We start from the raw sequence: 27,481 nt of genomic DNA, 5'->3' as shown, positions 1-27,481 counted from the left end.
TTACAGTTTTTCAAACGACGATAAACGTACAACCTTGAAAAGGGAGGAATTCGGGTATTTTTTTCTTCCAAGAAACTGAACCTGAGCCCACAAGACGAAAAGGAAACGGTGAATTCACGGTTTCCGGTCATTACATGTTGCGATGCTGCGATGCCGAGTTAGAACTGTAAGAGGCATTGCGCCAAGACAAGTATACATCATTTTGCCTCGGAAGGAAAGTGACTGAAAACGATGTGGCTCTAATTTTTTAGTGCAACAGAGCATTACGAAATGCATGACATGGCATTATACAGTAGGAAGTTCTAATTCAGTGCCGTAATCACGGCAACGTACAATCAGCACACGTCGCGTAGGTCTTTTTGCTGAGCGCACTGCGCGTCTCTTGTTCTGTTTCCGATTTCGCGCTGTAATGGCTCTGATTTCCTTGCTCTGCAGAATAATATAAAATGGGTTTTCTTGTTTCAAACACTCATCGCATCGTCTGCACAAGGCATCAAACTTCCCTCTGCACTGACAACGCAACTGCGACAATGAAAATGTAGTTAGTGACTTTAAGGTAATTAATGGCATTTGTAATGTTTGTAGACTATAGATTTTCGTAAACTGCGTCCTCCACGCCTGATACGTTTTTCCTCCACGTAGATTTTGCTATTTTGAACCCATTGTTTAAAGGATTTTTGGAAGGATTCACTAAAACACCCGGTATATGAAACACGCACTAAATGAATGCGGCAACACCAGCCTTTATCAGAGAAGCCCGCTCACCTGTCCGTACTGCTTCATATTTTCCAAGATTCCGTAATTATACATCTGCAAGTTCTTGTTCCTGTGAACCTGTAAATGTAATGAGTGGCGATTAGCTGAAGTGTACATAACAATTAGTAATACTTTTTTCTGAACGGCATTTCTTTACTTTCAATCGACATTCACTACTGCGATTGTGATGCTGTGAAATCAGGATGCTCGCCAGACCTGGAAAAAAAAATAATGTGATGAAGTGATACGTTTACACTCGAGGTAATAGAGACTGCGAGCGTGCGTTGGTTTAAGCATCAGTGCGTGGGTACGCCTTCAATTTCTGTGGCAAAAGTGCTGTAGCCTTTCTGACTGGAAATTTTAGATTTTAACAACGCTATTTACATGGCCTGTTTTTCACACAAAAGTTTTAGCTTCTTCACCCCCCATTGCTGTGTTTCCTGTTTCCCTCTGTTAATTGTTGGCTTCTTTCTGGCCCATCACGTTTTGAAGCGAAAAGCGTCACTAGGCTCGCGTGTGCTCCGTCGTTAGAAAAAGGCACAGCTGCGCATGCGCAAACCACGTGACGTCGCAGGAGGAGAAGAAGAAGAATGATGCACTGCGCTAGGTTTTCAAGATATCGGCGTGGCACCATGACACCGTATGCCGGGAAAGAGAAGAAGAAGAATGACAGGAGACGAGGCGTCGGGTGCTGCTGCTCAGGCCGAAGCCACTGCTGCATGGCGGAATGAAAACAAGAGGAGGTGGCGGGCGATGAAAGTGAAGAACAGCGTGCCGAGTGTTTGGAAAAGAGACGTATGAGTGACGCAGCAAGACGGTCGCGTTTCACTGCTGAGAAGAACACTGGATGTGACGATGAGGTTAACCGTTTACGAAAAGTGGACCTCGAGATTCGGGTAAGTGAGCTTGGCTATGCTACTCCCGAGTTTCAGCCTCACGCCTCACTTCCCAGACAATCCATTTGAAAGTGTGTGTAGTGAGGCAACTACGCCAAGGAACAACAAGCTACGTCGTGGCATAGCCGAACCTTTTTGCTTCTGATATCCAGGCTTAACTAAGCTAAGCCACCACCAATTTTTGTCGTCATGCTTGGCGTCATGTTTTTAGGGACATTAAACTCCAATCCTTACAGTTTTCAGCCTTGTTTATTTGCTTTTGGTTTACCTTCTCTTCGCATACGTTTGGTTTGGTTGTCGTTTGCTGTACCGAAGAATGCGGTCGGATCCAATCCCAGCTGCACGGCCGCTTTTCGATGGAGGCGAATATTAAGTCACAAGCGCCTTGTTTCTAGTCTGGGCGATATCAGCGCACATTAAAGAACTCCAGACTTTCGAAATTTCCAGAGCCCTCCACTGTGGCGTCTCTCATAGTCTAAGTCGCTTAGGGGTGTTAAACCCCATTAACCAGACAACATGTTTGGCTTTCTGCTAAATGTTACCTGAGTGGTTTTGGGTATCTGAAGTTATCAGTGGTTTTAAGAATCTGAGTTTGCGCTAGATAGGGGGGGGGGGGGGGAGATGAGCTCAAATATGTAGAGTACACAGAAAGGCGCGCACAAAAAACAAAACGTCAAAAGGAGGAACAGGTAGCTCATGTTCATATCGAAACGTCCGTGCATAGTTGTAGGGCAGGGGGTTAAGCACATCAAGATCAGCCTGGCTGCTTCCTAGCAGGCGAGGTTTTCCTCGTCATTTGAAAACAGTCAGAGCGACGAAGTAGGAAATGTAACCTCGGTAATGTTTCGTGGTTGATCCACTGCGTGGACAGGGTAGGCGATAGGATTTAATGCGATAAGAAATTACGGCATGGTCGCGCAGAACGGCGTTAGTGAGGCCATGCGAAACATGGGGTTGTAGTGAGCAGAAGTGCGAATTGTGTGGGAGCCGGCGACGCAAATAGGACATCAGGTGTCACAGGGTTGGCTGCTAGCTGATAATTCTGTGGGCGCTCGAACATGGGGCTTCCACAGTCACCGGAGGAAGAGGCGGAAACGAGCGTCGGGAACAGTGAGCAGGGCATACACGAAAGTATCGGCGGTGTTGCTCACTTACTCCACTTCCTGCTTAGCAAGTGGAGCAATACATTCCAAGCACCGAACGCGCTGAATGCAATCGAGATTATGCTGCCGCATTTCCTATACTCACCTGGACGTAGTGACTCAGGTCTTGAATCGAAGTGCCGATTAAAGCATGGTGCAGATACACTGGAATCCTGGTCTGAGAAGAGAAATGAGAGGAACATTTGGGAACGATTGTCGCATCTTCATTGCACACAGGGGAACAGTACGTGTGCAAGTAAGAACTTCCCCAACGAACCTTTATTACACGCCGCAGTGCTTCCTTATAGAGTTCAAATAGCCTCATTAAAGATTTAGGAACTGTAAAGGCACACCCTTTTCGTCTATGGGCGCTGCTCATTTGAGTTCAAGTAAAACATTAGTTTAAAAAGTTTTCTTATATTTTCCGAACACGGGATAGGTCAGTTTTTTAGCTCTCTGAAATATATTACATTTTCATTTTGCGAGCCCAAAGGTGCTCTATTCATATTTTGTGGTGATGACGAACGAAATAGTAAATGTCGTCATTTTGGTAAAATATTGATTTCTAGATATTACGCCCTCCTGATAGAGCCTCCTTAACCATTCGAAAAACGCTATTCAACTTTGATAGCAATGAAAACAAAAATGCTTTTTTTCTTCATTCTTTTCGCAAGGGTGCCGATGCGAAGGTGAAAGCGTGCTAAAGTTTTTTTTTTCGCTGTTTTACTTAAACGTGCATTTTTGAACCTGTGCATCTTTTCTGTGAACTTTGAGGCATAAGGAAAGAAATAAACGTGTGTTTTGGTGCTAAACAGGCGACTGTAAAGTGACGAAATGCGGTACTATTGAAAATTCCTAACAGAACGTTTGATAAATATATGGCAGCTATTTTGGCGGGTTGGCATTTATTCATATGGAAAAAACAGCGCGGGAAAACGGGACGCACGAAAAATGACACAAGTTCTGCGCAATTGAATTGTATTCGAAAAAAAAAAACCGTCCTTAAGTGTTTTCCCTTCCAGAAACACCAAAAGTAAAACAAGAAATCCAATACTAGTTACACATGTTGGTGACAAGGCACACACACCCTTGTCGTGCTGCATGTGAGAACGACAGTATACTTTATTTATTCATTTATTTATTTATTAAATACTGCCAACTGCCTCTTGGCAGTCAAAGCAGGAGTGGTCACAATGTTCTTGAAACCGTGCCGAGTTGCATTTTAACGGCAGGAAAACAGGGCATACGGTTGACATACAGAATGCACAGATGTCTTTATGGGAAAAATGGGAGATTTATTTATCGTTGAGAACTTGAAGGATCGCTGATGGACCCGCCATCCTGAATATCAAATGCCTCTATAAAATTGGTTTTTAACTGGTCTTTATGCTTGGCAAGTGTAAGGCCGCTGTGAAAAGCGACTTGCGCGTGGAGTCGAGCTGGCGGTCGAACCCCCGCCCATTTTTTTCCTTTTCTTTCCTTTACTCGGCCGCTAGCCGTGCTCCGCGGGGCGCGCAGGAGACAGTTTGTTTCGTCCCTTCGCCCCCCAAGCGTCGCGAGGAAGCGACGGCAGACACACCCTTATCGGCCAGGAACAACAGCAGCACGTTTCTGCGAAACACTTTACAGCCGGCTCGCCCAGCGGTCTCCCGCTGTGTCTCCAAACATCGTTGCAGGGAGACCCCGCTAATGAAGCCGTTTGCACTGCCACAAGCGCTCACTAAATGTCCGGCTGAAGGCGACAATAGGCGCGGCCCCCCTTGACCCCCCGCAGCGACTCATCGGGTGCGAGCAACGGTGACGGTACACTTCTTCGGGACTGTGCCGCCCCTCCCCTTCTTATGGAACGGGGCGGCTGAGTGACCTAGTCCCCAGACCCCAGGCGGCGTTTCTTCCAGAAAGGCGCCAGCTGCAAGGTTGCGTCGCAAACACGCCAGGGAGGGGGGGGGGGGGGGGGGAAGACAGGCGCCTTGTGAGAGGGTTTGGGGACCGGCAGTGGAGAGAGTGTGTGTCGAGAATTTTGTATTTTTATTTGATGTAATTAGGGACCTGGGTCTAAGATTATTCCCAACCCACTTGGGATTTGGCATGTTTTTCAATAAGTTGATTGGCTTCTTCATTTTCGTGGCGGATCACCTAAGGTGACCGCCCTCAGTTCTTTATTGATGTTTGTCATCAAAAAGCGGTCCTTGGATCAGGTTGAGCAGTCAAGATTGAGGCTTCGTGCTTAGTACGTATCTACAGGCCCTAGGCCTTTATCCGAAACGCTCGGTTGGAAAGTAAGGGGCTTGTAGAGTGACTTCTTTGTGCGCAAGTCTATTTTCTTTTAAGTTACAGAAACCTTTAAAGAAACCACCACTACGTAAGATCCAATATGTCGCTTATATGATCCGTTTTTCCCTAGAACATATTCCATCCGAGTATCGAGCTATAATTTTTCTCTCTTGTTCTGTGTCAAAGTCAGGCACCCTTCGAAGCAATGAATGATAAACTAACGAGTCACTTTCCCGGTTTCTTTATTCCTTTTATTTCTTTGTTTTAAGGGTCATTTTCTTCTTGCGTTAGTAAATGAATGTGTATTGAGTTCTTTAGAGTGCAGCACACAATTTGCGGTGGACTGAGGGCCGCCAGATGATTGCCGCTCGTCGCGTTGCTCCGGTTCTTTGATTTTAAAATATTTCGCCTGTTGCCCAGAAGCAGCTCGCGGGGCAGCCAATCGCAGAAAACCTTGGGGTATCCAGTTTCTATTTTGACGTTTTTGCGAGTGATGTTTTTGTCCTAGTCCGGTTTGAGCGAAAACCAAAAAAATGCCCACGATTATGTTACTTCCTAATGCGAAATTTGAGCGCAGCTCATCAGCTGTTTCATCTTTTCGATAAATTGAGGCAAAACGAAGAGGCGTCCGTGTGCTGTGCGATGACAGGGCACGTTAAAGATCCCCAGGGGGTCGAAATTACTCCGTAGCCCTCCACTACGGCTCACCTTTCTGTCTTTCCACTTTCACTCCCACCTTCCTCCCTTCCCTTACGGCGCGGTTGCGGTGTCCACAGAGCAAATGTGACAAATACTGCGCCTTTCCTTTCCCGTGAACCAATAGAGAGAGAGAGAGCAGAACATTGATTCCAGCGGATGAAGAGGCTCCGGCCCTCCGTCGCTTGGGATGGATGGCGGGTGCCCCGCCTCAGACGCAGGCCAGCAGACGTTGTTGGCCGGCGGCGTCCCCGGCCAGCTGGATGGCGGCTAGCTGGAGCTCAGGGTCCGAGCAGCGCAGCATGGTCTCCCAGAGTTGCGGCGTCAGATTTAGACCCCTCCCGGGAGAAAAGGGGCAGTCCCAGAGGATGTATTCGAGGGTCCCTCTCGAGTCACAGTTTGCACACAATTCAGATCTTTCTCCTGGGAGCATATGGCTCACCAGGAGCGGGTGCGGAAACGTCCCAGTCTGAAGGCGACGCCAGGCGACGGCCTGCCTGAAATTTAGGGTAGGGGCTGGCGCAGCAGCCACCCGTCTACTGAGTCTATAATGCTGCAGAATTTCTGTGTAAGATTTGGCACACTCTATGGTCCCCGCTCCAAGTCCGCCCTCTCTGCCGCCGGCTCGGTGGTAGAGCCCTCGAGCCATGGCATGGACGGATTCGTTGCCGGGAACGCCAGTGTGCGATGGAGTCCAAATCAGCTGTATAGTTCTCGAGATTGGTGATTGCTGTAATATTCGAATTGCCTGGGGAGCAATGAACCCACGACTGTAATTTCGTATGGCAGTTTTGCTGTCGCAGATCACGAAACGCGCCTTTGTCTGGGCGCAGGCTAGAGCTACAGCCACTTCCTCAGCTGCCTCAGGAGATCTATTTTTCTGGGTGACCGCGGTGATCGGTCTACCCGACCCATTCGATACCGCTGCAACCATAAAGGAGCTTGCCCCTCCGGCAGCATCTACAAAGGCTACTTCCTCCGGCGGCAAGCGGCTAAATTTCCTACTGAGCATTTGAGCTCTTTTTTCCCGACGCTCCGTATGGTGTTCGGGATGCATGTTTTTTGGCAGCGGAGGTATCCATAGCCTGTCCCGTACAGCCATGTCTATTTCAGATTTTGTCTGAGCGCCTCCCCAAGTGTCGATGCCCAGTTTTTCTTGAATGGATCTGCCTGCGGCGGTTAGGCGGAGCCGTTCTACCTGTGAAGTGCGTACCGCTTCCGCGATTTCATCCCATGTGTTATGGATGCCCAGTTGCAGGAGGCTAGCGGTGGAAGTACAGCGTGGGAGTCCAAGGGCTCTTTTAATACTTGTGCGGATGAGGCTCTCTAATTTCTGTCGTTCTGCTGCCTTAAGGGGTATGTATGGCGTAGAATAGCTGATTCGACTAATGATAAATGCCTGGATTACGCGCAGAAGATTTTTTTCCTTTAGTCCTCTGCCTTTACTCGAAACTCGGCGGATGAGGCTAACTGTTTGAGATACATGCCGCTCAAGCTTTTTAATAGTTTCTCCGTTGTAGCCGTTATCTTGGAGAAGGAGACCTAATATACGGGTCTGCGATACTTCCGTATATCCACTTTACGCTCTTTCCGCAGGCACCGTGGATTGCAAATTAAGAATTCTGATTTTTCCGGCGAGCATGTAAGTCCACGTTCTGCTACAAACCGCACGATCGTGTCCACCGCCTCCTGTAGCGTGTGTTCAATTACGGCATCGCTACCCCGGCTGATTCATAGTGTAATGTCGTCAGCATAAATACTAAAATTTAAATGAGGGTAACGTCGTAGTTGTTCTGGTAATTTAGAAAAAAAAGAGGCAAGGATTTCGAGCAAGGCACATAAGCACAATTACATACTTCTTTTTTTTTTAAATTTTTCATACGTATTCCTTCAAGAAACACTCCACTAACAGTTCTTTGCTGTCATGAAAGAAGCTTTGTGGTCCGAGAAATGAAGAGAGCAATTGAGTTATCGGGAGGTTGCGGGAGATAGCGCGTGGGTCCATAGAAACGTTGCGCAACGTACAGATAGCAGCGACTCGCTGACGCCGCTAGCGAGTGAAGCGAGCCTGGAAGCGAGTGAGAACGGGATGCACGCACCTTGATCCGCCGCTGTACGGTTGCTATCTGCGGTTGAAGGATGCGAGCGCTATTGTATCCCCCTCCGGACCGGTCGTCTCGGTGCGCCCGCATACTTGCGGAGCGGGTCGGCGTTTCCGCAACCGGAGAGCACCCTCGCCTCCACTCAGGAAGAGAGGGGGGGGGGGGGGGTCTCCTCTTTCTGCATGGCGGCGACGGTGTTCTACGCAGCACGTTGTGTTGACTAGCTAGCGACGTCAATCAGTCGCTGCTAGCGCTGCCTCCGGCGACCCCCTTTTTTTTTCCTCGTGTGCTCCGGTAGCTGCGCGCGCTCCTGCCCCCATCATCCGCCGCTGAGTGTACCCCGCCGCCCTCCTCCTGCGAGGCTCCGGTGGCCAAAGCGCCGGCTCGAACGGGGGGGGGGGGGGCTGAAAGGGGGGCGGAACTGGTTACGAGGCCGACGCCGACGCCGCCGCGAAACCCAGGAACGGCCGCCAAAGAGCTCTAAAAAACAAGCACGTGGTCATTTCGTCTGATCCGTGCATGTATACGAGCACATCGAGACAGTTGAGTAAAACTTGGTAGGGTAATGAAGGAAAAGAAAGGCTAGTGTGACTAGATATTATTAGTTTTCTAAAGGAGCGGGAGAAAGTCACTTCTTGCAATACAAGGCACAGTAGTCGGGCGTCTTACCACTGCGCCACCCCGGCGGGGCCAACGGAAATTGCAACGCATCGCATTTCTAGGGGACATAGCGTTGTGGTGCGCTACTGCACTGCGATACAGACTTGTTTGGTTTGGTTTGGTTTGTGGGGTTTATCGTCCCAAAGCAACTCAGGCTATGAGAGACGCCGCCTGAGTTGCTTTGGGACGTTAAACCCCACAAACCAAACCAAACCAAACAAGTTTGTATCGCAGTGCAGTAGCGCACCACAACGCTATGTCCCCTAGAAACGCGATGCGTTGCAATTCCCGTTGGCCCCGCCGGAGTGGCGCAGTGGTAAGACGCCCGACTACTGTGCCGGAGTTCCCGGGTTCGAACCCGACCTCGGCGGCTGCGTTTCGATGGAGGCGAAACGAAGTGGCGTCCGTGTGCTGTGCGATGTCAGCGCACGTTAAAGATCCCCAGGGGGTCGAAATTACTCCGTAGCCCTGCACTACGGCTCCTCTTTCTCTCTTTCCACTTTCACTCCCACCTTCCTCCCTTCCCTTACAGCGCGGTTCAGGTGTCCACAGAGCAAGTGTGACAGATACTGCGCCTTTCCCTTCCTGTGAACCAACCAACCAAACAACCAATTTCCGTCCGTGTTTTATCGTACATCATGATGTTCGGTGTTAGAAACGGGATAATAGCGTAACTGTTTTCTTACTGACCGAACTATGAGTAGCGGTAACAGAGCACCGCTGAAAAAGCGCTGCTCTGTCTCCGAGTCCCGCCGCTTCATGCGATGTACACCAGCGGCAACAACAGGCGGTGGCGTCGTCGTCGCACGACGCATCGCCTAGTGTCGCCTCTAGCGGTTAGCGCTTTATGCGCCAATTCTTAGCAGCAGCAGCATCGCGTGTGGCTCAACCAGTGGGCAGCTGCACGATGGCCTACGTGTCTAGACTGTCACAGTAGGCACTGGTTAACGTGGAGCACAAGGTTTTGGTCGGCCTCCCGCAATCCCCCATGGCCACTTAGAACTCAGACAGCTCGAACAGTATGTGATTGGCAGCGTTAGGGTCCTGCGGAACCCCTGAATGGAAATACCTGAAGTGTTGCGCTCGAGTTACCGGGATCGTAAGCATCCTGCAACTATTTTTACCTTATTATTCTCATTACATATTCTCTACTGCACAGTGGCCCTGACGCTTCGAAATACGAAGGTTTGATCAAGGAACCAGGGATGAATCGAGACGCTTAGAACCGGCTATGTGTAAGAAGGTTAAAGCTCGCTGGCACAACGACGCCAGATGCCCATGTTTTGCCTAGTGCCCACCCATAGTGGATATGGCTACTTCCGCCAACACTTGACCCATACACAGGATTTGCCTTACCCATCATTAACAAAGAGATAAATACAAGAAAAATACTTCATGTTATACAAGAAGATAAACGGCACCAAGATATCGGGCCTCCATTACTATTCTTCCTCTAGAAAAGCTCGCTGCGATAGGTTACGTGGAATAGTGAGGTCATTAGGGCCTTATATTATAGGCACATTTGTAGCTTCAAATCTCTACCACTAGCTAGACTAGCAGATGCATGCCAGCGAAATGGCATGGCAGCACCCGGAATGCTGCAGGACGAACGGCTGCGTAATAATTCTAACATGAAACTGGACAAAACTGGCCTCACGTGGAGGCCGGTTAGCAATGACTTATGAGAAAATATCGCGCCAGAAACGATAATGGGTATTTTAATGTCCCACTCGCCATTTCGGGGGTCAACGAAGGCTGCCGTCTCGGCATGTGTGACACCAGCGAGTCAAGGCGAGATATCCGGTCTGTATTAGCTCTCGTTACGACATATCACAAACCCTCACATCTTATACTTGACGACGATAAAGAATTTCGAACATATGGCGTCATGTCTCGTGCTTTCAGTATCACTACTTCTGGTGATGTGCTCTGCGTTAAATAAGACATAAGGCTTTTTTAAATAGCCAACAAAATATATGATGCATATTTTGAAAACTGAATGAAGGCCTTCCATTATTTACAGCAGTCTAACCATAACAGCAAATGGGAAATACTATTATAACGTTTGGTCGCCCATGTGTGATGCTACGTGGTCGACGGGAGGACAGCCTTGGTCAAAAGTCTTAGAGCCAAAGGATTTTCGTCTCAGCCACAAAATGAAGTCGCCATGGCAACGTTGATACTAAATTGCCGCAAAATGCTATGAGATATTTCTTGCTGTGACAACTTTTTTCCAGCACGTTAAATGCCATTCGACGGTGAGTGATGCCGTATTGGCTTGAGTTTGCGGCTGAGATGAAAATTATTTGGCTTCGTCACTTTTGACCAAGAGAAGTCACTAGAGCAGGTTGTATAACTGCATTTGCAGGAGTGCGCAACTGCACTATTATACCTCATGCGGACCATCCGCACGCCAGGTCGCCATCTGTAGTGTGTACAGCAACAAGGCCGAACCATGAGTATCACGTGTAGTGAAAATGAATAGCAGTCTGAAAAGGTCACATGAAAACAAAATTTGAGCCGATGTGTTTTATTTTGATACCCAGAAGTAATAGACAAACTGTGATGCGGGTTTCTTTGAAAGCAGTGCCGAAAAGTTTTTATCAACACTTTCTAAACGGCGTATTAGACGGCAAGCGTCTCAACATTGTGTCTAAAAGGTAAACGGCTCCTAAGATTACATATTTCAATTTGAAAAAAAGAAAAGGCTACAAATAACTAAACCCTCAAACTGCCATTCTTCACGCCCGAAACGCGCACTAATCGGCTGGCACCGATGCCAGACCTAATTTAAAAATATAATTGATTGATCAGAAAAAAAATACTGAAAGCGCACCGCCGATTCAGCATTGGACTGAAGAGCTTTGGCTTAGTCTTTTCAATCAACTCGCACATGAAAGGCCTGCTGCGCTTTCCAAGGAGGTGTTAGAAATTTGCTGCGGAAGTGATACATACACTGACACGCCAGGTATTCTTGGTACCTTCTTTAATTATTATGCGTGATTCTTTTGTGGTAGTAGTAACACGATCAGTGGCTCTGCTTTCATTCATTTAGGAGATTTCCCTCCTCGTTAAGATGAGCAGCGGGCAACCATTCAGGGGTCTATTACATTAAATGGGGTCAAGTAGGCCATTCGTTCAGTACAGTGCCAGAAGCCTCCTGGCCCGGATGGTCTAAGTAGCGAGTTATATAAAACGTTTATGCCTACCTTAGCCACCTGTCTTACTGGAAGTTTTCAGTGCAGCCTATGTCATAGGTATTTTTCCTCCCACATTCTGGCCACACCATACTAATTCCGAAAAGTACGGACGCGTATCGGTTTAAAACAGTTAAATACAACGTGTATTATAAGATATTTGCGAAGGTTCTTTCTTCTCGTCTGCAGCTTGTGCCATTAGATTTATTAGAGCTACACAAAGCGTGTGAGATCAAAGGCCACAGTACCCAAAACCATGTCCATATCACACGTTCCGTGATACAGTGTCAGACAAGGTGAATCAATTGGCCTTCATTCAGAGTGATCTGGCAAAAGCTTTGAATTAGGCGCGTTATGATTTTTTGTATGCTGTATTTAACAGTACAGGCATTAGTGATGCCGTGCTCAAAGGCATTGAACTATGTTATAGCTATGAAGCGACCACTACAAGGTTGATTGTTGATTAAAACTTTACCAAACCTATTCCGTTTAAATCATCTGTCGACAGGGCTGTCTGCTAGCGCTTTTGTTATTTTCGTTATATTTTGAGCCCCTATGTCGTTGCATAATCAAGAACAAAGCAGTCCGCGGCTTCTCACAATCGCAATGTGAAATGAAGATTTTGGCTTATGCTGATGACATGACCCTTTTCTGTTCTAATAAAAAGAGCGTGATCGAGGTTTTGCGCATAAATGAACTTTTTTTATGATGGTTCGGGTGCGTCTCTTAACCTTGATAAATGTAAGAGATTCTGTACAAGTCACAGGGTAAAAAACCTAATATTTTTACCATCATTAGGTGAGAATACGAAGACTTACAGTATTTAGGGGTTTCCTTGCATCAGTATCGCAATAGTGGGCCTCATTGGAATCCTCAGATGTCATCAGCTGGCGACAAACCCGGGCTTTGATGGTTAGAGAGCAATCTCTATTTGCACGAGCACAAGTTTGCAATGTCTTGTTAATTTCGAAGCTTATCTATGCCAGGCAGGTGCTGCATTGCACAGGAATCAAAGTACAGTCCAAGCATAATTTTTTGCTACTTTTGTGTGGGGGTCTCAATGGGAGTCTATGCGTCGAGATAATTTGTTTCTCCTTCTGAAGGCCGATGGAGCTGGTCTTCAGCACTTTTTGTTCACCAGCTTGTTTTAATGTTTTTTTTTTCTTTTTTAAAACAGCAAGCCATCTCTTCCTCCAAGTTGTGTTTAATAGACGATTAAGTGCTCATTTGCCTAATTTCTTGGCGCTCACTAGTCATAGGAGTAACAGTCCTTTGTGGAGTTTCCGTAAGTAAGTTGCCGACAAATTTCATTTCCTCACCGTACGGTCTTCCTTAGAATACCTATACAGTATACCTAGAAGACCGATGACAAAAGTTCACATTGAGAAGTTACTTCATGCGCCGAAGTATCGGCAGCCTTACCTCCGCTTTCTCAACAATACCGTACAACCAGCCGCAAAGACGTTACTATTTAAACTTCACACGACAACGTGGCTTTGTGCAAAGGGAATTTTGTACCATTGTCAGTAGAGTGTCGCCTGTGTCAGCAGCCAGAAACTATATATCAGGGCTTAGTGTATCGTGATGCAGCTTTTTTGGAGGGACATTCTTCAACGGACTCTAAAAAAGGACATTGCTATTATGCCCTATACAATAAGATTTTTGTCTACAGTGGAAGCTTCTGAGGTTCCTTGTGACCTTTTTGTGCTCAAGAGACTGTTTAGCCTGTGGAAGAGCCGCATGATAGATCGCCACGCAGAGCCACCACGTTCATCGAAGTCTCTGTTCAGAAAACAGTGTGCTATGGTGCGGGGGTTATATGTTCAGGATCGACCTCCTGACTGGTTACCTTTACTCTATGCATGTATATGTCTCCCGGAATTTTGATGCGTCAGAAAAGTGAGAGCTCGATGCTGGTATGCTGCGGAATGCAACCTGGTTAAATTGGGCTTGAAGTACTTCCATGCAAAAAAGAAACAAAAAGTACTCGGCGTGGCTACGTCTGTTAACGCGCTTGCCTGGTGATCGGAGGGGTAGGAGTTCTTTTCCCGCTGGAGCACGATTTTTTTTTCCTAAAAGCTAAATGAAGCAGCGTTCGAGGAAGCGCTATAAAAAAGGCGCAGAATGATTGACCCCTATAGTGTGATATGACGGACAACGATAACCCATTAAAAGCTTTCCCCCTAAATACTGTCGACCAAATGCTATTTCTGTGCGAAATTTGAGCTGCGAGGATTCAGTAGTTTAGCCGAGAGGGGCATTCATACAAGGCGCGTGTAATTGTGCAACGCGTTGCCGAAATAAGGCACAGTCAGGCTTTGAGTGGCACCTGCCACTGTTAAAAGAGGCTAAAGTAGCAAACCGCTGGAATGTAAAGTAGAAGCCACGGAGCTGGTGGAATAAGGAAATCATGGAAGCCATTGAACAACGACGGGTAGCTTCAGGAAACACCGAGAGGCAAAGAAAGCACAGGTATCTCAGGAGGAATAAGACCAAAAATGGGAATCTTATCGACAAAAGAAACTTGTTGTACAGGCCCTCGTCCAAAATACAATACAGCAGTCCACCGATTGCTGGATGGCAGAAATACACGCACTCACTAGAGGCGGACCAAGAAAATTCTTTAACCATAAACGCTGGCTAGGTAAACATAATCAAAGAAGGCAGGAATAGATTCAAGATACCGAGGGAAATTGTTTAGAGGGAGACAACGCAGTAAACTGCATTACATCAGTTATAGCCGAGTCATTTAAGAGAAACGATAGGGTAACCTCCGCAAATCAGGAAGAAGCACAAGATAGCCGAATACAAAGTAGCTTAGAAGTGACCAATATAAACTGGAAAAAGACTAAAAAACATATTCCTGAAAGCATATCTGCAGGAATAGATGAAATTCCGATCAAGCTAATTAATGAACTTCGTCCAAGAAGTAAGGAAACGTTAAAATCTTTGAAAACAGTTATAGTGAATAAGCAAATTCCGGACAGCTGGCGGCAGAGTAAAATGAATTTAACTTTAAAGAGAAAAGATGGGATGGACATAAAATCCTACAGATCGATTACCATAACATCTTTTATATACAGGTTGGCCATGCAGGCGGTAACCAAAAATGATGCAAGAATGGGTAGAAAGTGAGAAGACATTCGGAGAACTTCAGAACCGCTTTAGAAATGGTAGGTGCTTAGACGATAGCCTGTTCGTGCTTATCCAGTTCATCGAAAAATGTAGAGCGGTAAATAGTCCTCAATTTTGGCCTTCCTGATCATAAACGGGGCGTACGACAACGTAAACAGGGAACTCCTATGGAACATATTAAAAGAAAAAGTATCGGTCATGAGATTTATTTATTTATTTTAGATACTGCAGCTCCATCCGGAGCTGTAACAGGAGTGGGAGGTGAACATGATATAAATAAAATAATTATACAATACAGTCAGTAGAGCAGTAACAAGACAGAATTTAAACGGAGCAACAACACTAATAATGGCTAGAGATTACTTAACTGTGTGAAATAGTCAGTGTGCGATGATGTCAATAAATTTTGCAAAGGAAGGGAGCAAAGTGATCCAGGAGACATATTCTAAGCTGCGATTGTGCGCGGGAAGAAGCCGTTTTTAAGTGGATTATGTCGAGCAAAGTAGGGGACAATATTAAGCTCATGATAGTATCTGGAGGTAGTAGGCCAGCCTGGAGTAATGTAACTGTCAGATGAAAGTCGATAATGAGCATGAATGATACAATACAAGAATTTTAACGATTCCAAATGCCGGCGACGTGATAGTGTAGTAAGCTGTAAGGAAAGAAGGGCAGAAGTAGGCAAAAAAAAATCACGGTGGTACTGGTGACAAACGAAACGAATGGCTTTCTTTTGAACTCTTTCGATCTTAGTAATATCAGTTTCAGATAACAGATTTCAGAGTTTCAGATATCAGACAACAGATTTGCACAGGAAATATACCGGGATAACAAAATAGAAATTACATGGGAAGGGATAAGAAGTACAGACGCTGTCAATGTACGCAAAGGATTAAGACAAGGTTATCCTCTATCACCGCTGCTGTTCATGCTTTATATGATAAATATGGAAAGAAGGATACAAGAAAGTAACCTAGGTTTTAACCCCTTATATCAGTTCAGTTCAGGCGTTCAGTCGTGTCCGACTCTTCGTGACCCTATGGACCATGTCACGCCTAGCTTTCCGGTCTCTCACTATCTTCTTAACATCACATAGCTTCATCTGCAATGCCTCGAGAATGCCATCTAACCATCGCGTTCGCTGCCTACCCCTTCTCCGGCGACCCTCAACCTTTCCCAACATCAAATCTTTCTCCAGCGACTCCTCTCTTCTCATCAGATGACCAAAGTAGCTGAGCTTTAACTTTAGAATTTGACCCTCCAATGAGCAGTCAAGGTTTATGGTCGACAATATCGACTGATTTGATCTTCTGGCAGTCCAAGGAACTCTCAAGAGTCTTCGCCAGCACCACAATTCAAACGCGTAAATTCTTCGGCGGTCAGCCTTTTTCACAGTCCAACTCTCGCATCCATACATCACAACTGGAAAGACCATAGCACGGATTATACGGACCTTGGTTGGTAGACTAATGTCTCTGCTCTTTACTAGGCGGTCAAGGCTAACCATTGCTCTCTTTCCCAGAAGCAGGCGTCTCCTAATTTCATGGCTGCAGTCTCCTTCCGAGGTAATCTTGGCGCCCAAGAACAGAAAATCTGTCACAGCTTCCACTTCTTGTCCATTGATGCTCCAGGACTTGATAGGGCAAGACGCCATGATCTTCGTCTTTTTAATGTTCAGTTTAAGCCCAAACTTCTCACTCTCTTCTTGTACGCGCATCAGAAGTCTCTTGAGTTCCACTTCACTTTCTGCCATTAAAGTGGTATCATCCGCATATCTAAGGTTGTTGATATGTTTTCCAGCAATCTCCACTCCAGCTGAAGACTCGTCCAGACCGGCCTTCCTCATGATGCACTCTGCATATAGGTTAAATAGGCAGGGCGACAGTATGCAGCCTTGCCTCACCCCTTTCTCAATCGGAAACCAATCAGTAAGGCCATGCCCAGTTCTGACTGTGGCCTCTTGCCCTTCATGAAGGTTCCTGAGGAGACAGATGAGGTGAATTGGAACTCCCATCTCTTGGAGAGCTTGCCACAATCTGCTGTGATCTACGCAGTCAAACGCTTTCGCATAATCAATAAAGCAGAAGTAAATGGGTTTCTGGAACTCTCTTGCTTTTTCCATGATCCAGCGAAGGTTGGCAATTTGGTCTCTAGTTCCTCTGCCCTTGCGAAACCCAGCTTGCACGTCCGGAAGCTCCCGATCCACATACTGCTGCAGCCTACCTTGCAGGATTTTTAACATCACCTTGCTAGCATGCGAAATAAGCGCGATCGTGCGGTAGTTGGAACAATCTTTGCCACTGCCTTTCTTTGGAATGGGGATGTAAACTGACCTCCTCCAATCCTGTGGCCACTGCAGGGTTGTCCAAATCTTTTGACATAATGTATGCAGTGTGTTAACAGCGTCGTGGTTGAGGTTTTGAAGCAACTCAGCTGGAATACCATCAATTCCGCTAGCTTTGTTCTTAGCAAGGCTGGCTAAGGCCCATTCAACTTCACTCTTCAGGATGCCCGGCTCGAGATCAGTAATCACAACCGTCCTATGTTGGGTTTGCACATCCGGGTCCTTCTTGTACAGTTCTTCTGTGTATTCCTGCCACCTCTTCTTTATCTCTGAGGCTTCAGTGAGGTCCTTGCCTCGTTTGTCCTTTATCACGCCCAGCTTAGCACAGAAGCTTCCTTTGATATCTTTGATTGTCTTATACAGAGCTCTTGTGTTCCTTCATTGGCTGTTGTCCTCAACTGCTTGACACTGTATGTTCAGGAAGGCATTCTTATCTCTCCTTGCTATTTTCTGAAAATCCGCATTGAGAACCTTGTATCTTTCTCTTTCCCCCATACCTTTTGCCATCCTCCTTTCCTCAGCTAATTGCAAAGCCTCTTCAGATAACCAGTTTGCTTTTTTGCATTTCTTTTGCTTTGGAACTACCTTAGTAGCAAATTCTTGTATTATATCACGAACATCAGTCCACATCTCTTCGGGCTCTTTGTCTTCGAGATCTAATTCTTGAAATCGATTCCTCACTTCCACAGCATATTCTAATGGAATCTGATCCAGATCATACCTGAAAGGCCTTCTAGTTTTCTGCGTTTTCCTCAATCGAAGCTTAATTTTGGCAACAAGAAGCTGATGATCGGTACCACAATCGGCCCCAGGCCTTGTTTTTACTGCTTGTATAGCGCTTCTCCATCTCTGCCGGCAAATAATATAATCGATCTGATTCCTGTACAGACCGTCCGGAGAAATCCATGTGTACAGGCTCCTCTTGTGCTGTTGAAAATGAGTATTCGCTATGGTCAGGTTGTTTTCTTGACAGAACTCTACCAGCCTCTGCCCAGCTTCATTTGGCTCACCAAGACTGAACTTGCCTGTAATTCCGGATATTTCTTCACTCCCGACCTTAGCATTCCAGTCTCCTATGAGAAAAACGACGTCTGATGATGGGGTGCGGTCTAAAAGGCATTGTAGGTCCGCATAAAATCTCTCAACGTCAGCTTCTTCAGCAGCAGTGGTCGGTGCATAGACTTGGATAACTGTTATGTTGAAAGGGTGACCTTGGATCCGAAGTGAAATCATTCGGTCGTTTTTGGGGTTGTATCCTAGCAACCCCAACTGCTTGACACTGTATGTTCAGGAAGGCATTCTTATCTCTCCTTGCTATTTTCTGAAAATCCGCATTGAGAACCTTGTATCTTTCTATAGATATAGATAGATAAGGTGCAAAGGTCGTAGAGCAGCGCCTCCCTGGTTTAATGTATGCAGACAATATTGTGCTGTTAGCAGATAGCCAGGAAGACTTGCAAACTCTACTTAAGCATTGCGGAGACGAAGGGGATGCTCTAGGCTTCAATTTAGTGCAGATAAGTTGGGTCTGATGATTTGTCAACGGCTAAACTGATCAGGGTCTTAAATACAATTCCATGATATACCCAGAGTGGCAGAATATAAATATCTCGGGGTATGGGTAAGCGAAGGATTGGCATACTTTAGAAAGCATGATCAATCACTTAGGGCAAAAGGGCGAAGAAATGTCGGGATAATTAAGCATAGGGCATTGTGGGGATATAACAGGTATCAGGTGCTGAGGGGTATTTTGAAAGGAATTATGGTGCCCGGACTTACTTTCGGAACTGCGGTTTTGTGCTTAAAAGCAGAGGTACAGTCGACATTGGAAATAAACCAGAGAGACATCGGACGATTGGCACTGGGTGCTTACGGCAAAACCACAAATGAGGCAGTGCAGGTAGATATGGGCTGGGCATGTTTCGAAGTACGGGAAGCTCCGAGTAAAATATTATATGATGAACGCCTGAGCAAATTGCACCGTAAAAGGTGGGCAGCTAAAGTATTTAAATACCAATACCTAAAATGCGTTGACGCACGATGGAGGAAAAGCGCTAGGAAAATTACCAGTAAGCATGCTGGTCAGGACGAAAAAATAAAGAGCGTTTAAGCAACAGGTGAAAAACACAGAAGGCAAAAATTGAATAAATTCTATGTAAAAGAAACAGAGTGTACAACTATACCGAAAGAGGAAAAAGCAGATCAGGAAGGAAGCTTTCTTTGATAACTCAGGAGGCAGGGCGCTACCTTTTGAAGCTAGATGGGGTTGCCTTAGAAAATGCAGCTATAAAAGGAAATTTAACCATGAAGATGACACATGTGCAGTATGTGGTAAATCCATATAAACAATTAACCATCTTAAACTCGAATGTGATGGTATCCACCCGGAAGTCGATGCAGGCGCAGTCACTCTTCCCGAGGCCCTGGGGTTTAGAGACACCAGTGGCCGGGTGAATAATTCTGCGACGGAAGCTAGCAAAAAATGATTCGTAGATTGATGGCTTAAAAGCTGAAAAGTGACATAATGTTAGTAATGTAGAATAAATAGAATTACGGCATAGTTAACCTATCCAAAGCAATAAAGATATAGAGGAAAAAACGAGCCTGATAGCAACTGCTACCACCCCGTTTCAAAGGGGACGCTATTATATTTCTTCCATCCATCCATCCATCCATGTTAGCTGCATTTGGCAGAAAGGCGCTTTGTACGAGCAATTCGTACAAACACTGTATAGTTAACATGGGTTCACAGGTTTGCGGAAAGACTTTCGCCTTGCTCGAGAGTTCGGTAGTCTGAGGATTTTTTTATTAGGTAAGTAAATGTGCGTTGACCCGTTTTAAATTTTGATGAAAAGAGTACCTCACCTTGTTAACTTGCTGCGCACTGTCTAACAATGTAAGACTGAGCGGTAGTGAACAGAGCGTTTTTCCGATGAAAGCGCACAGACTTTGGAGTAGTCGCTCAAGAGCACTGGGGATGTAAATGTAGCCACTGTCCCGGCCTGGGTCGATGAGTAACTGCACAGAAAGAATTTCATGCGTCACGAGCACATTCAGCTACAAAAGCCGAGCCAGCATACTCTGGCAGCCCCCGACTGTACAGCACTATTTACTACCCGCAGGAGTACAATGTCAACTAAGGTGCACTGTGGCAGCTCTGGTGTTGAATAATAATGTCTCCTCTGCACTTATGATTACCGAAAGACCTCTATGTCGGATGACAATTCAGCTTATTCATGATTTGAATGTCATAACAGCGGCAGCAGAACTTTAAAGAAAGCTCGAAAAGTGAAAAAGACAGGGGGACACATATTCCGCTGTTAAGGGTATGGACACATAGCGTTTCACATTCATGGGCAATGTTTTTCACTGCTTAATTTTTTATCCATTTTTATTATAGCCTACCGGGCGATGATGCCACCGGTATCCTCACGCACCGCTTCTTGAAACTTGATGCGTCCCATTGTGCGTTCAGCTAAACGCACTGGTTGCGTAATGTCGGGCCACTTGAGCTGCGCCGTGAAGGGCATGACGTGATAGCGTTTCACGCGCGATGTTCTGTCGTTTTATCAATTTTTTTTCTAGTTATATTATTACATCTAAAAAAACTTATGCATCGATACATAGCATCAGCAAACATTGGCTGCATATTCTGCGCAGTAAAACACATGTGGAAGCATTTTATTCATTTCATTAAATTATTTAATCAAATACACACTCTAACTTTTCTTAAATAGGCTCATTAAGCGCTAGCTTTTCATTTCGAGCAATGGGGCTTTGCGCGCGCAGAGGACAACTATGTCAGCTGGCCTGTAAATTGAACCGTGTAAATATTGCCTTGGTGCGAAGATTGCAAGCGGCTTTTTTATTTGCCACTATCTACATCTACTGACCTGACACTATGTTCACGAGTCAATAATAAAATGCTGCCTAATTATTTCGTACTCAAAGGTTAAATTCTAAATTCTATCTCTTAAATATGTAAATGACTTTCGCAAAGCGGTGCCTATTTTTTAAGTGCTGCCAGTTTTATACATATTAACAAATTAATTGTCAATTTCTCAGTAAAGAACATATTATATATATATATATATATATATATATATATATATATATTATTTATTTATGCACTTACTTGCTTGTTTCACATTGTTTACTTGCTTTTTTTTCTTCCACCTTCCACCTCCCCTCTAAGAGTCCTATCGGCTATGAGGCTATACATAAATACTTGGTCTCATTCAACTAGGATCGGCGGTATATACTACATCGTGCATCTTTTAATCGCTAAATATCATAGCCAAACTCTGTTGAGCACACTTCTGAGCAACTGTGTTGTGCCCTTTGCTGGGTCCTTCTCGCTCACTTTCAATTTTTCTGACAATATTATTTATCTTTAGGCATTATCAATTTTACAGATTTTACAGTTGTTTTTAGGAGGTTCTTCCTGTGGCATCAACATTTAGGCCAATCTGTCATCTACCCTACAAGCTGAAACAAGATTTTACTGTCATGCATAGTCACGTATCGCTAACTATGGCAGGTGACAGGTGGCGCTTCAATGCGCTAGCCGCGGCAGGTGGTAATGCGCATACGCCCTTTTTTCCCGGCGAAGCTTTTAACGCTAGTGCATTTAATGCTCCCGGTCCTTCTTGCCTTTTTGAGTATTGCGGTGGTAAGTTAGAGAATTTTGCTCATCTCCTGACGGGTACCATTCAAATAGGAATCCAGTCTATACCCAGGGACTCGAAAAAGCAAACCGAGGTTGCCGCGTTAAATATGTATCACTCACACGTGATGGACCGGCAAAAGGGATGAGCAGTCGCAGAGGATACCCCACATGTGTCAGGTATCCGACCGGAGCATAAGCCATTAAAATCTCCACCTGAAAGAAAGCGATTTCTTATTCAGAATGCTTGAAATATTCGGAACAAAACAAGTTCTATATGCTTGTAAATGAGCCCGCAGTTTTACATAGATTAGATTTTTCTCTCTACTTGAAAATACCTAATAGAATCACCTAATAGAATAGTAATCGCTAATAGAATCAGGACAACCTTAGACTGCAATCAAGCAAAGGATCAAGCAGGGTTTCGGAAACGGTACTCTACTATCGATCATATCCATACCATCAATCAGGTGATAGAAAAATGTGCGGAATATAACCAGCCCTTATACATAGCATTCATTGATTACGAAAAAGCATTTGACTCAGTTGAAACCTCGGCGGTGATGCAGGCATTGCGAAATCAGGGGGTAGACGAGCCGTACGTGAAAGTGCTGGAAGATATATATCGTGGCTGCACAGCAACCATAGTTCTGCATAAAGAAAGTAACAAAATTCCCATAAAGAGAGGTGTTAGGCAAGGAGACACAATCTCCCCAGTACTATTCACAGCTTGTTTAGAGGAAGTATTCAGAGACTTGGAATGGGAGCAGTTAGGGATAAGGCGAAATGGAGAATACCTCAGTAATCTGCGATTTGCTGATGACATTGCCTTGCTAAGCAACTCGGGAGATGAACTGCAAATAATGATTGATGACCTAGACAGGAAAAGTAGAAAGGTAGGCTTGAAAATCAATATGCAGAAGACTAAGGTAATGTTCAACAGCCTCGGGAAGGAACAGGAGTTTACATTAGGTAGCGAAATACTGGAAGTAGTAGACGAATATATCTACTTAGGACAGGTAGTAACCGCAGATCCGGACCATGAAAAGGAAATAACAAGAAGAATAAGATTGGGTTGGAGCGCATTTGGCAAGCACTCGCAGATTATGACTAGCAGCTTACCGGTATCGCTCAAGAGGAAAGTATACAACAGTTGCATCTTGCCTGTACTCACCTATGGGGCTGAAACGTGGAGGCTAACCAAGAGAGTTCTACTTAAGTTGAGGACAACCCAGAGGGCTATGGAACGAAAAATGGTAGGGGTAACATTAAGAGATAGAAAGCGTGCAGAGTGGGTCAGAGAAATAACTCAAGTTAACGACATTCTAGTGGAAATTAAGAAGAAGAAATGGACATGGGCAGGACATGTAGTGCGAAGAGAGGATAACCGATGGTCGCTGAGGGTAACAAACTGGATTCCAAGGGAAGGAAAGCGTAGCAGGGGGCGGCAGAAAGTTAGGTGGGCGGATGAGATTAAGAAGTTCGCAGGGGTCAAGTGGATGCAGCTAGCACAGAACCGGGTTAAGTGGAGAGATATGGGAGAGGCCTTCGCCCTGCAGTGGGTATAATCAGGCTGATGATGATGATGATGATGATGATGAAAATACCAGGTGCGATAATAAATAACAAGAGTGATATTACATATACCGTTTACTGCTGTAACCTTGAATCTTTGCTGTTGTCGCCGTAAAGCTAACCCCTTCCGCTGTCTAGGTAACACTGCAGATGAATGTTCCCCTCTTTCAAGCACTGCTTTTGACCTCACTTGTCATCTCCTTCAGTTGTGCAGTCGTTTTTTTTTTTTGACAGTTTTGTAATCACATCACTTCAATGAGACTTCATCTTGGTATCCAAGTACAGAAGTGCCACTCAGCTGTGTAGTGAGTAAGGAGCGTAGTCCAGCCCTCATGCGCTCCCTGCTGTGAGCCAGAAAGTAATTTACTGAAAGGGCACTGTGAGCTGGGGTACTATCGTGATGAAAAATTCTTGCGTTATTCCGAAATTCGGGCCGCTCCCATCTTACTCTTTTACGAACAAGTGTGCGACATCATGACAATGCTGATGATTTATTGTATGGTCCGGTGCCACCCCTTTCACCAGCCTCGCACCATTTATAACATAGCGAAAACAATCACTACGAATTTCTCTGGGCACACTCATCCTTCTTCGTTATAGTGTATTAAAAACCACAAGGGGAAACAAAAGAGACCAACGATTGCGATAATCGTCAATGCGAAATTTAAGATCAGTTGCTTACGTGTTTTGATTTTGCGGTATATTGGCGCAAATGAATTTAAAGAGGTGACGAACATTTCTACAGTTACAGAGCACACTTTCGTTTCTACAAATACTACCGTACTTTCTCAATTCAGACTCCTTTCCCAGTCCCGCATTGTGATGAGAGAGAGCTTGCAGTCGGACATACTATCATTATAAAAAAAAGAAGGATGTCTATACCGGTGTTTCACGAGGTTGCCACCGCAGTGCGAAGAATTACAGGGGAGAGGAATGGGATTTTTTCGCGCATAACTGGTATTACGTTCTTGGTTTTTTTTTTTTTTTGGTCTATAGTGGAGTTCCCTGGGACCTCTGGTGAGCGTTGTACGCGAGATGTCGACAGCCACTACCAGCAAGGCGGTGTCCAAATTGGCAGCACCCAACGTTTTTCTTTGTGAGGGTATTGCAGGCAGTCAGTGCTAGCACCACAGCGCAGTACTGCTAGTCTATATAATTTCAAGAGGCTGTTCGAGAACCATCTAGATTTTTCAAAATAAATAACAGGCGTGCCGTAGAATGTGATCACGATAAACATCTTTGCATGCGCTTCAAGGAAACAAATGAACGTTCAGCGAAGAGTCTTCAAAGCGCGCTGCTCAATCATGGGTGTATGCTTGTAAGTGACAGTTTCGAGATATTGTGACTACAACCGAGCAGATGCATCGACTAGCGTTCTGTCTTAGTTGGATTGTCCACGGTTGAATGTGAAGTCGTTGTCCACATTGGTGAGGTAGAGGCCACTGATACCAGTAGTGCAACTCAGTGCCGCATACACAAATTCTTGTGGATGATTCTTGGCATAGGAGTACTTGGCATAAGAGTACATACAACCTGAAATTTATGAAAGACAATTACATTCTGTCGAAGGGAAAGCTGCCATCTCCTCACCGGTGTTGACACCTTATTGGCTACGCAAGTGACCGTGAGCCTTTCAAGCAGTATGTAGTTTTGCTTAATGTATCTTTTGATCTTCTGTAATAACAGGGATTTGGTGGCCTCCACGGTTCCATTCACAAAATTGGAGCCAAGCTCACCGAACTCCAATCATGTTCTTCGCAGCTGTAGATTCGTATCGTATTGGGGCTATTGCAGGGTGCCTACCGACCAGTTAACCAGACCATCAAGTTCATCCATGATGAGGGTTAGTGTGTATTGTTTATGAATACACAGCGTTATTTTAGATGGCAGGTTTCCCAGTTCAGCTTTGAGTGTATACGTTTTGGCTTTACCAAATGCTCTGTTTTATCTTGCATAGACCTGCACCTAACGATCTTATCCTGTGCTGTGCATGCAACAGCTTTATCCTCTGCTTCTATGGCCGTGGTTGAGTTGTAGTGGTCGGAGTCTTTGGAGGACGCTGAGAATGACACAGAGCAGTCGGTCGAAGTAAAGGCACAGAATACGTCATTGCTGACTCACGGCCACCTCGCACAAATTTCTTCACTGATCACTGAATACGGACTCATTATTCACAAGTTCAGTTCGATAAATGCTGTTGATTTCCTGCGCATCTGAACATTTCGATGAGCAAGTGGTTGCGACGTCGTCGTGTGGATGTATATTCCAGTCTGTAGCTGATTGGGGCAGGAATGATGCGGTCAATGTGATGGTGCGTTTGCGTGGCCGGGTATGAATAATGCGGTGCGAAAAGCTTGCTGGGTAAAAAAAAAAAAAAAATAAATAAACGTGCTGCGGGGTGGCGGCTTAGTGTTCCGACCTGCGGATCTGGCTCATAACATGCGTGAAGACGGTTGCTTTGCCACTTACGTCTATGCGGTATGGCTCACCGACGCTAACCTGATTAAACGAGAGCTCTTTTGCGTGTTTGTCATAGAGGATGCTCAGCGGCTGCTTTCCATCAGTAATGGGAGTAATCAGAAAAAACGTGTCCTCGTTCCTTATCAGGGTGTTCTAAGCGAACATCCTGATTGTGGCCATCCGTATCAGATCCATCAGGTTAGTGTATTCGGGTGCAACTCGACTGTGTACCTACCTGCTCGTATACTTATACGATATCAGCCAAACGGATAAATTCACGTTTGATTCTTTAATGTGTATAAAGTGTGTTCTCGCCTTGGGAAACGACAGTAGATCAAAGTTTATCAACGCCCCAACCAAATATTCCGTCTTCGCTAGGCCGGGTAACTTCAGGTGTACGTTTAGGGAACAGTATTGCTTGATACCATCGCGCAAAGATGCGACCATCTCGTGCTAATCAAGGGAAGCATTCAAAACAGGCCCAGTATTGCCGTAATGGCTTCCGTGGTGCATCAGCCGTCATAATTGGACGAACGGGATGCTCGGAGATACGCGTCCGTCACTCACGACACTGAGTTATATAATGTGCGCTTCCTTCGGGGATATTTGTAAGCGTTCGTTCTGGATAGATGGGGAATATCACGCTTCCGCACAGATTCGGTACACGTCAAACGCAGTCTGAACTCACACAGAAGGGAAATTCTATATAGAAGGTCTCGGAGCACGTGTCCGGGAGTAGAATCAGGTCATTTTGGTAGTAGACCCCGCTGCGGTAGCGCAGTAGTTAGGGAGATTGACTGCCGTGGCGAAGGATGCGGGGTCGAATCCCGCCCTCAGCGCTTTCCGTGCAGGCACCAAACAAATCTTCCGCGTGCTGTGCGAGGTCAGTGCACGTTAAGAAAATCCCATATGGATGAAACTTCCGGGGCCTTCCACTGCGGTGTCCCTCCTAGTCTGAGTCCCTTTGGGAAGTTCAGCCCCATACATCAGACCACCATTTTAGTACCTGACAAGATTCAATTCTGACTACACGCTCCCAAAAGGATTATCTCTAAACTGCCACTGGCACGTCGTTTTGGGCGCTCATTCTTCCGAGCCTTGCTTTGCGTCTCGCTTTGGCCGAGGACACTCCAGTGGAAGAGTCTTCTAAATGAGGCTGGAGCTTCTGCTCCAGCGGCTCGAACTGCAGGGTACTTTCGAAAGCAGTTCCTAACCTCGGCTTCTGCGGCGATGATTTGTGGGTACTCTCGCCGATGATCATTGACAAACCATCTTTAGTAAATAGAAACTACCAGCTTGCACGACATCGTCAAGGTTAGTGCGATATCATCGGTTAGAAGGATACAATTCATTTTCTTTCTCAATCAGCTGGTCGATCCACATGTCGTTATAAAGAGCACTAAGAATATTAGCACACGTACGTTTGTTTTTACTTTTTATGTGTGGATGGTGAACTCGTCTCTGGCGTAGTGTACATTTGGTGCAGACAGAGTGCAGAACACGTTTTGCTAGCGAATACGGCGTGTGAGATGGGGGCTATACATTCGAAATTACTGCGTGTCTCAAGCTGTATATTCA

The 27,481-nt window shown here is 45.6% G+C and overlaps 1 protein-coding gene across 1 annotated transcript in view; it reads right to left on the bottom strand.

Annotated features, from left to right (window-relative positions):
* LOC146174648 (lipase lipl-1-like) overlaps nucleotides 1-27,481 on the bottom strand; it is a 55,167-nt gene that overhangs the window by 4,278 nt on the left and 23,408 nt on the right. Inside the window, exons 5-8 of the mRNA XM_084585423.1 lie at nucleotides 21,992-22,084; nucleotides 20,068-20,220; nucleotides 2,901-2,972; nucleotides 766-834 (exon numbers count right to left, since the gene is read on the bottom strand). Coding sequence (XP_084441549.1) covers nucleotides 766-834; nucleotides 2,901-2,972; nucleotides 20,068-20,220; nucleotides 21,992-22,084 — 387 coding nt within the window. The remainder of the gene's footprint in view (nucleotides 1-765; nucleotides 835-2,900; nucleotides 2,973-20,067; nucleotides 20,221-21,991; nucleotides 22,085-27,481) is intronic.

Source organism: Amblyomma maculatum, chromosome 11 (assembly GCF_055883805.1).
Source record: "Amblyomma maculatum isolate TAMU_Amacu chromosome 11, ASM5588380v1, whole genome shotgun sequence".
Lineage (NCBI taxonomy): Eukaryota > Metazoa > Arthropoda > Arachnida > Ixodida > Ixodidae > Amblyomma > Amblyomma maculatum.
The sequence above is the reverse complement of the archived record's forward strand: the minus strand, read 5'-3'. Positions and strand labels throughout refer to the sequence as shown.